A 10,015-nucleotide genomic window follows, 5' to 3' on the forward strand; every position below is an offset into this window, starting at 1 on the left:
GTAGTATAAATTGCAATTTTTTGCATATTAATATGATGAAAAAATATATGTTAGAATGTTAGTTAAAGTACCTATAGTTTGACTCTAAAAATAGAAACTATGGCAATTAAAGTGAACGGAGGGAGTAATAATTTCGTTATAAATAACTAAAGAGACAATTTCATATAAGAAAGGGTAATGTTAAAAGACCATAAAATTTTGCCATAAATTTAAAAAGTCTATAATATTATTTTTATTTTTAAAATAAGGAAAACTTGACCAACAATGATAAAATAACATATTTCACACTATGTTATTTTACGTTTATAAACATATTATCCTATTAACTTTAATACCTTCTAATTACAAAAATGAAAAAAGATCAGTTATTTTAAAATAAATAACATATTTCACACTATATTATCGACTTTTTAAATTTTTGGCCTAATTTTCTAATCATTTGGCATTGTCCTTAAAATAAATTTATCTTTTTTTAAAAAAATTAATATTCAAAAAAATAAAATAACACAATATAAAATATGTAATTTTAGTAAATATTGACAATGCAGAGTTGTACATCATAGCTTCATATATTTAACGAAAATTTTGATTAGTTTATGAAAAGAATTGAAAATAAAATACTAAAAGGAGTAGTTAAGTCGCTTCACTTTTTGGTTGTTAAGTCATAAGAATTCTAATCTACGACAAAAGGAAAATGTTTGAGCTAAAAATTAGATAAAAATGCAAATATCACCATCAATAAATAAAAAATTAAGGTTAAGAAGCAACAAATTAGATTTTCCTTTATTTGTTCCAATATACCTAACAAAATACCAAACATTAAAATCGAAAGTGAGGAAATATCAAACAAATTAAAATAAAAAAGTAGATTGTAATGCACTAGTGAATATTTTTATACAATGTAGACTATAAATTTAAATTTTACGAATATCCATTTATAATTATTTACCTATTATAATAATAACAATACTCTAAAAAACTATTGACTTAAAACTACAAATATGTCATTATATGCCCTATGGTCGGCGAAAACTATTAAGTTTAACGGCGAATGTCAAATGTAAATTTTATGATCATTCAAATTCAATAATTTTAGTTCATAATAAACAATTTTGTGATAATATTTCCTTTTTTTTTCGGGATCGTTTTGGACTTTATCTTTGATTAAAATATTAATTTTTCAACTTGATAAAAACTTGCACACTGTTCGAATATATTTCTAATAAGCATTCCATTTAGCAATTCCAATTTTTTTCCACAATACAAAATAGTAATGAATCTTTTCTACCTTTTGAATTTTGTCGTTAGCAAATCATTTCGTATTTTATTAATATTAGTGAAACGTTCACGCAAAATGTCTGAATTTCACGTGATGACGTGAAAATTTATAAAGTGATACAAAAGTCCAAATTTATCTCACGAATACTTTTGAATAAGATTTAAACTATTGTCCGAGATAGTTTAGAGCTTTGGTAGAGTCGTGATATAATTTTTCAATGTACATCGACTGTCACATCATTTGTTCGTTGTTATTATTTCTTATTATTTTGAATGCTAATTAGTGCTTTTCCTATTTGTTATGCCCATTTTACTTCTGTATTTCTTTTACAAAGTATTTTAATATGCTTTATTTGAGCAGAGTGTTTCGAAAATCGTTTATACATTCTACTATGTTACTATAATTGTAAACCTAATAATCCTACTCTAAATTTTTGCCTTTTACTTAAATACAACTCCTTATATTTAATGAGACATGATTATCTTTTTTTAATTAATAGTGTGAAACATAGAAACATTACAGAGACATTTTTCTGAAACTCTTTTTGACTATTTCTTCCATAACACATTTTTTTTTCTTCTTTTAGTAAATAAAATTTAATTTAATTTCATCTTCCCCTAAATAGTCAGAACAAAAGCACATGGCACTATACCCCTACCATTTTTCTCCATTCCCACAAATTATTTTATTTTATTTTTAATTAAAAAAAATAAAATAAAGTGCATTAATTTTTTTTGGCACTTTGTCTTCCCTCCACCATATATACTCCTTCAACCTCTTCTCTTTATGCTCTCAAATTTCACAAACTTCATTTTATATAAAAAAGGGCTTAGTTTATCAGTAAGTTTTTATCTGATAAACTAACCAGCATTGCCCGTTTTTTCTTTTACTTGTAGTTATTTGTATACAAAAACAACAGATCTGCACAGTGAAGTCATTTTTACCCACAAAAAAATGAAGGGTTTTGTTGGTTCTCTGGTTTTTGTGATTCTTCTTGTTGTTCCAGTAGCATTAGCTGGGCATAATTATGGTGAAGCTTTGAGTAAGAGCTTTTTATTTTACGAAGCTCAGAGATCTGGGTATCTTCCTCGTAACCAGAGAGTTCAATGGAGGGGTAATTCTGGACTTAATGATGGAAAAGCTAGTGGGGTATGTAATTGAATGAATCAACTATATTTCAGTATAAAATGGTTTGTGATGATTTTGAAATTTTTATTTTTTTACAGATTGATTTGGTTGGAGGGTATTACGATGCTGGTGATAATGTGAAATTTGGTTTGCCCATGGCATTTACTGTTACAATGTTGTCATGGAGTATTTTGGAATATGGTAGACAAATGGCTGCTAGTGGTGAACTTAGCCATGCTATGGATGCTGTTAAGTGGGGTACCGATTATCTACTCAAAGCTCATCCCGAACCTTATGTTCTTTACGGAGAGGTAAAAAATTTATCCTTGTTTTGTAGTAGATGTCATTTTTATTAGTTCATTCTCGTTTGGGCTCTCGATCACGCCGATAGTATTAGAGTGAGTTTGATATAAATATCGAGTGTGGAATTTGTATGACATGATTGAGCTAATGATTTTGGTTGTTTTAATAATATTAATGCGTAATGTGTTTTTAAAGTCATTTTCAAAGGAATAAAAAGTGTCTTATTAACTAACTAATATTATTATAATAGACATAAAATTGGACCAAATGGAATGTTGATTTGTGTAAAGTGAAGATTAATTTGGATTTAGTGGTTAATTAACTAATTTTAATTATGATTATGTTAGGTTGGTGATGGTAATACAGATCATTACTGTTGGCAAAGACCAGAAGATATGACTACATCAAGAGCTGCTTATCGAATCGACCCGAACCATCCCGGGTCGGATCTTGCCGGAGAAACAGCCGCCGCCATGGCGGCTGCTTCCATCGTCTTCCGTCGCTACAACCCGGGTTATTCTAATGAGCTCCTTAATCATGCACATCAGGTTAATTAATTTTCATTAATCATAATTTATGATTTTTAATTATGATTAATTGGCTCAGTCTTCAGTGTGCAGACTGTAGAGTGAGAAAGTGGTGTAGGTTAGTTAGGCGTTGGAATAAGTGCGCATGTTAGTGAGAGCCCCGAGTAAATAGGCAGTTACGATTAGCTCAGCTTTTTTGTCGGTGTAGGTTAGTTGTGGGGGCGTATTGTTACTTTTTCATTTATTTCTCCTAACGCCCTTCTATGCTCGTAATAAATAAATAAATTAACCGGCGCAAGTTAGCAGTAAATATTTGACCCATTTTTGAAACTTGTAATTTGAAAATAATAATTTTGAAATGAGTACTAGTAACCATAGGGAGGGTAGTTTGGTACATTAACAGTTTGTTGTTCACACACGGTTTAGAAAAGAGTCGCAACTAAAGAATGTAATATACATAGTCTGTCCTACCATAAAAATTAATGATTAATTCTACGATGTATATTCGTGAATTATATTCACGCGAGTACGGCCTATGGGAAAAGACCACTATCAAAGGAATCTATGAGGTGATTTCATTGTTCGAACTTGTGATGTATAAATTGCACGAGGGTGGTTTTATTATTGTTTTAAAGCTTTTATTCCAAGTGTAAATAAATGAACATTTAACTATAATATCTATAAATTAAAAGTTTAAAGTTGTGAATATAACGTTATTTTCACAATATCAAAGATTCTTGACTTTTTTTTTTTTTTTTAAAAAAAACTTTATTTTATTCGTTCCCTTAAAATTACTCAATGAGAATGGTCTTGCGACATTGTGGGTCTTGTCCTACCTTTTTAAAAGGTAAAGGATCCATGTGCATTGAGTTATGTTAGGTCAAGGCCCATATTTATTACGACTAATATTTACTTTTAAGTCGAGATTTTATTATAAATAACTAAAATAAAATAGTCACAAGTATAACAAAAAGTTTTGTATATATATTTATGACCCATATTTACCATATAAGCGATTTTTCTTTTCATGAATTTTTACATATAAATCTAAATTAATCAATTTTTTTTTCACTTTAGAATGTGAGATAATTAAATTTGAAATAGTAATAATAATGATAACAATGAGCATTGATAATTTTTACCTGCCGGTATAAATGTTAGCAAAAATCTTTCGGCGAAACAAAAGGATCGTGGTGGGGCCCAATAGATTATCCGTCTATCGCGGGTAGTATGTTAACAACCGTCCGATTACTATTCGTTAAATCTAAGCCGTACATCACTTTTATGATCCTTAACCATAGTTTTTTTCCACGTGATGTGGATTGTCGGTGCAGTTGTACTGTACAATTACATAATGCACACCTTCTCTATGTTTTAGGTAGTTCCTAATATACCCTTGTTGTTCTGATTTTATTACGTTATTTTGTTGTTTTCAGCTGTTCGAGTTTGCTGATAAGTATAGGGGCAAATATGATAGCAGTATTACTGTCGCCCAGAAGTACTACCGATCTGTCAGTGGATATGCGGTACGTGATTATAACTTTTTTTTGAGTTAATAAATCCCTCGTTAATATTTAATTAAAGTGTATTATAACTTTTAATTACTTAAATTGTGCAAGTTTGATCCTTTTAGTTAAACTATGGACTTATTCATCTGTGATGTAAAATTTGTATAAAACAGTTCAAATATAACATAAATTTTCTAATGTGAGGATTAGTAGTTACATTTTAACGAAGTGAGGTTAAATATGTTATATTAGAAATTTTTTGTTTTGTCATTTTTGCTTTTTTCAGGTTTTATTTGTAAGTTGTGAAATTCATTAATTAAGTGATAAGTACTAATTAACTTACCCTCTATCTTCAATTAGTTTGAGTTGCTTTAACACATAAAGTTGAACGAGTAGACATATCTTACGCGTGGCAACTAAGTTTTGGTGATTTTTTGTTGTTATAGGATGAATTACTATGGGGAGCTGCATGGTTATACAAGGCATCAAACAATCAATTTTACTTGAATTATTTGGGAAGAAATGGTGATGCTCTTGGTGGAACTGGTTGGTCTATGACTGAATTTGGTTGGGATGTCAAGTATGCTGGTGTCCAAACACTTGTTGCTCAGGTAACATAATAAAAATCCAATCTTTTGTTGTCGTACACGTGTCGAAGCATCCAAAAAAATGTACTGCTTTTGGAGGATTGGAACACACCTGATAACATTTTTGAAGATTCTGACTCTGCGAAAATTAACTAATTGGTATTATGTGTTGACAGTTCTTGATGTCTGGTAAAGCTGGTCATAATGCACCTGTATTTGAGAAGTACCAGCAGAAAGCAGAGAACTTTATGTGTTCAATGCTTGGAAAAGGTAACAGAAATACCCAGAAAACTCCTGGAGGTCTCATCTATAGGCAAAGATGGAACAATATGCAGTTTGTTACTAGTGCTGCATTCCTTGCCACTACTTATTCTGACTATTTGGCCTCTGCTGGCAAGTATCTCAAGTGTTCTTCCGGTTATGTTTCTCCGAATGAGCTCCTCTCATTCGCTAAGTCACAGGTAAAGATATTAACTTTGATAGAGTGCTACAAGTCTGTATTATGACGATTCTAGCAATGTGTTTTCGGTGAACTAATCGTCACATTTGATGTTGTTATAGGTGGACTACATTCTTGGTGACAACCCGAGAGCAACAAGTTACATGGTGGGATATGGAAACAATTACCCGAGACAAGTACACCACAGAGCTTCTTCCATTGTCTCGTTTAAGGTTAATCCTAGTTTTGTTAGCTGCCGGGGAGGCTATGCGACCTGGTATAGCAGAAAGGCGAGCGATCCTAATCTCCTTACTGGTGCTCTTGTTGGTGGACCTGATGCCTATGACAACTTTGCTGATCAAAGAGATAACTATGAACAAACTGAGCCTGCCACTTACAACAATGCTCCGTTGATCGGTGTGTTAGCAAGACTTCATGCTGGTCACAGCGGTTACAATCAGCTCCTTCCAGGTATATTTTAGTGAATTAACGTCTTATGTGAGTATTCCGAGAATTCATCATAAAATGACTAGTTTTAGCTAGTCATCCACCTACTACAACTTGCTTGAGATTGAGAAGTAGTAGTTGTTGTAGCAATAACACCTTCATATAACTCATTTAGTAGTATTTTTTTCTTACAGTTGTTCCTGACCCGAAGCCAACGCCAAAGCCAGCTCCAAGAACTAAAGTAACTCCAGCTCCAAGGCCAAGAGTACTTCCAGTCCCAGGTATTTTCACTTGCTATTCGTATGTCAATGTATTATATCGACCAATTCTAAATATCATAAAACAACCTCTCTACCTCCCAAGATAAGGGGTACACACTACCTTCCCCAAACTAGACTTGTTGCAATAGTAAAGTTTTAATCAACATGTGTAATTTTGCAGCTAATGCTCATGTTACTATTCAACAAAGGGCAACTAGTTCATGGGCTCTGAATGGGAAGACTTACTACAGATACTCAGCAGTTGTAACCAACAAATCCGGAAAGACGGTTAAGAACTTGAAACTCTCTATAGTCAAGCTCTATGGTCCTCTCTGGGGTCTAACAAAGTACGGTAACTCGTTCATCTTCCCAGCTTGGCTCAACTCTTTACCAGCTGGTAAAAGCCTAGAGTTTGTGTACATTCACACTGCTTCACCTGCAATCGTCTCCGTTTCAAGCTACACTCTAGTCTAAAAGACATCAACAAGTTGAAAAAACAAAAAGGAAGTGGAAATGAAATGCTCACACATTTTTCTTGTGGTTCTAATGTAAGAATTGTGCAGCTATACTACTACTACTAATCGGCGGGGTCAAGCAAGTCCCTTTCATCGTTTCTTTTTCGTTTTTGTCTGTAAGTTTCAACGTCTTGTTGGTTTGATTTTGGTTAAGACTTATGATAACGACGTGTTAGGTTGATAATGTGGAGAAGTCGGAGGAAGAAAGGAGTGAAGAGACGAGTTTATACAAGTGCTCATCCTCTTTCTCCTCCACTTTATATATATACACATAGTGTTTGAGAAACAGAGAAAAAGAGTGAAGCAAAGAAAGTTTTGCTTTTGACTTCTCTATATTTATTATCTCACTCTTCATTCTCCTTTGTAATTTGAATGCAAGCTTGAAATGTTCCTAATTATTTTTGTATTGTGATGTTGTAAGTTTTGTTCTGGTTTTAGTGTTCTGTTCAAAGAACAGTTTACACCATTTCTGAGACTAGATTTTCTCTACTAGTTGATGCCATTTGAATTGCTTTTATCGAAAACGTCTCTATCTCAAAGACAGTGATAAAGTCTGTAAATATCTTATCCTTTCAAGACTCTATTTCATGAAGTTATGCTGAATATGTTGTTGTCAGTGGCATTTCAAACAAGATTTCTTCGTTACTATTGTTGTACCACCCCTTCTGTCTCTAATTACTTGTCTACTTTTTTTTTTGATTGTCTCAAATTACTAATCTATTTTGACATATCAAGAGAGGATTGATTATCTTGAAAAATTTTAATTTTTTAATCCATCTACTCTATAATTAATATGGATAAAATGAGAAATTCACTAGATTAATAATTATTTTCTTAATAAACGTATTAATTCAAAAGTAAACAAATAATTAATTACTGAGAAAACATTATTTTTGTTACTCAACTTGGCAAATAAACTCTAAAACTGGTCACCAAAAGCAAGAACCAACACAAGCACTAATTTAGGGGAGAATTAAACAAGACAAAATTTTTGAGCCTTTATTACAAGGAGGAAATTTTATTAATGTCATTTAACTCATTTTATCAAGCTCAACTACTATAACACTAATATTGTCTTTACTTCCCCTAGCAATAGCCAACTCGGCTAACAGTGCGGCGGCATCCGCCGCACTGTCTCGTTCGGGGAACTTCCTCCGAATTTGCCGGAGACATTTTCTCGCGACATCGCAAGTTACCTCATTGGACACAACATCCCATAAACCATCTGTGGCAATTACTATGAATTCGTCTAATTCGTTACGTTTGTATACTGTCACTTCTGGCTCTGGTATCACAAATGGTTTTAGACAATGATCACCTGTTTATTTCAAAACAAATTTCAATAATAATACTTCCATGCATTGTCTGGTACGCGAAATAAGATAGAATTGTATGTATCGGGATTAAACTGAACAAGTAAAAATAAACGTAAAAAAATATTGTACCTATGGATCTTGAAGTAGCAAGGATTCCTTGGACTCTACTACCATTCCAATTTAGAATTTTACCACCTGCTGCTTCTACCCTTTTCTTTTCATCTGGTCTATCAGGCTACATAAAAAAAAATTAAAATAACACATGCACAAATAAATTTGAATAATATTGATATAATATGAACCTATTTTTTTATATAATATATATGTAGTATATGTCTTGATTTCAAATAATTATATAATCTTTAGATTATCGGTATATAGAAATTAAACTTTCGTGATTCGATGAGTCTTAGTAACAAAATCATCTAAAAGGGTGATGGCGAAAGGTGCATGTACTCTTAACCACCAAATATAATTAGGTGATAGATCCTAAATTATGAAAATAAAAAAATTTCTAGTAAATTATGTGAAATAAATATAAATTAATTAATAAATTTAAAGATCGATCGAAAATAAAATGAAGTAGATCAAATTGTAGTGGAGAATGTCACTAGTAGTGATGTGTGCTACTCTGATTTCATGTAGTGCTTTTGATAATTAAAAGAACAGTGTGTTGATTGTCGATCTACTGCAATCTTTTCTTCTTTTTTACTCGGATCTACAAAAAAATTGTAAAAAATTAGAAAAATGACTTACCTTGTGATCATTGGACAAGGGTATAGCAACACCACGACTACAAAGTATAGCCCTACAATCACCACAATTAGCCACCACTATTTCTTCTTTTCCCACTATCACCACCACCGCCGCAGATCCCACCGTCTTCCTTACATCCTCATATCTACCCTCCTCGTACCCCGCCGCTATCCAACTCCCTTCTCTCATAACTTCATTATCTATCTTCGAAAAACACTTCACCATCACCTTTTCCCAATCCACATAATTACTATTATCACTATCATCATCATCATCATTATTATTCATTAATTTTCTCTTAGTGTTTAATAACTCCTCCCCGAGTACATAATCTAAACGATCACGACATGCATGCGAAACCCTAGACCCTCCATGACCATCATACGCTCCGAAAAATATGAACTCATTATTCGCCATTTTAATCGACGCTTTTATAGCGTCTTCCATCACTCTCCTCCGTCCGATCATCGATATACATCCATACTTTAACTCTATATTATCACGTGGAATTTCAACAACAGTACTACTACTTCCCATCGAGCTACACTCGATAGTATAATTAGTAGTAGTACTATTGGAGGAACTTTTATCAATTGGTTCATTTTCCCTTGGGCGAAAACGTTTTTTAGGGTTATAATCCTTGTCCTGGTCTCGATAAGCTGAAATTGCACCATCTTCATCGGATGAATTTGTAGAAGTCATGATACGTTGTTGAAGTTGTTGTCTTTTATGGTAAGATTTAAGAATTCTTTTGTGAAAGACATCTCTTGGCTTGTTATTTCCTGGATCTGATACCATTATAATTCTACACTTAATAATAATAATAACACTATATGTTATAATAATATTGGTAGTATATTTTTTGGTACTTGATGTGTGTATAATGTAGTAACCTTGAACTAGACAAATGAGAGAATTTTAATACAAAGTTTGCATTATGGTTACGTAGG

General features: G+C 32.3%; 2 protein-coding genes across 2 annotated transcripts; one reads left to right on the plus strand and one right to left on the minus strand.

Annotated features, from left to right (window-relative positions):
* Nucleotides 1–2,026: 2,026 nt before the first annotated feature.
* LOC107028512 (endoglucanase 6-like) lies at nucleotides 2,027–7,482 on the plus strand. Its single transcript, XM_015229600.2, has 9 exons — nucleotides 2,027–2,428; nucleotides 2,506–2,718; nucleotides 3,058–3,258; nucleotides 4,674–4,763; nucleotides 5,192–5,356; nucleotides 5,509–5,793; nucleotides 5,894–6,242; nucleotides 6,413–6,499; nucleotides 6,660–7,482. The coding sequence occupies exons 1-9, from the start codon at nucleotides 2,234–2,236 to the stop codon at nucleotides 6,950–6,952; spliced, it is 1,878 nt and encodes a 625-aa protein (XP_015085086.1). The 5' UTR covers nucleotides 2,027–2,233; the 3' UTR covers nucleotides 6,953–7,482.
* Nucleotides 7,483–7,948: 466 nt separating this feature from the next.
* On the minus strand, nucleotides 7,949–9,938 carry LOC107027030 (protein phosphatase 2C 51-like). Its single transcript, XM_015228189.2, has 3 exons — nucleotides 9,066–9,938; nucleotides 8,439–8,544; nucleotides 7,949–8,311 (listed from the first exon to the last, which is right to left on the minus strand). The coding sequence occupies exons 1-3, from the start codon at nucleotides 9,861–9,863 to the stop codon at nucleotides 8,025–8,027; spliced, it is 1,191 nt and encodes a 396-aa protein (XP_015083675.1). The 5' UTR covers nucleotides 9,864–9,938; the 3' UTR covers nucleotides 7,949–8,024.
* Nucleotides 9,939–10,015: the final 77 nt, after the last annotated feature.

This window comes from Solanum pennellii, chromosome 8 (genome assembly GCF_001406875.1).
Source record: "Solanum pennellii chromosome 8, SPENNV200".
Classification (NCBI taxonomy): domain Eukaryota; kingdom Viridiplantae; phylum Streptophyta; class Magnoliopsida; order Solanales; family Solanaceae; genus Solanum; species Solanum pennellii.

Excerpts from the sequence above, each read along its gene's own strand:
- LOC107028512 (XM_015229600.2), top strand. The coding sequence starts at position 2,234 with ATGAAGGGTTTTGTTGGTTCTCTGGTTTTTGTGATTCTTCTTGTTGTT. Across the intron at positions 2,429-2,505 it reads ATGATGGAAAAGCTAGTGGG|ATTGATTTGGTTGGAGGGTA; the intron begins GTATGTAATTGA and ends ATTTTTTTACAG. Across the intron at positions 3,259-4,673 it reads TCCTTAATCATGCACATCAG|CTGTTCGAGTTTGCTGATAA; the intron begins GTTAATTAATTT and ends TGTTGTTTTCAG.
- LOC107027030 (XM_015228189.2), bottom strand. The coding sequence starts at position 9,863 with ATGGTATCAGATCCAGGAAATAACAAGCCAAGAGATGTCTTTCACAAA. Across the intron at positions 8,545-9,065 it reads CCTTGTCCAATGATCACAAG|CCTGATAGACCAGATGAAAA; the intron begins GTAAGTCATTTT and ends TTTTTTATGTAG. Across the intron at positions 8,312-8,438 it reads TGCTACTTCAAGATCCATAG|GTGATCATTGTCTAAAACCA; the intron begins GTACAATATTTT and ends TGAAATAAACAG.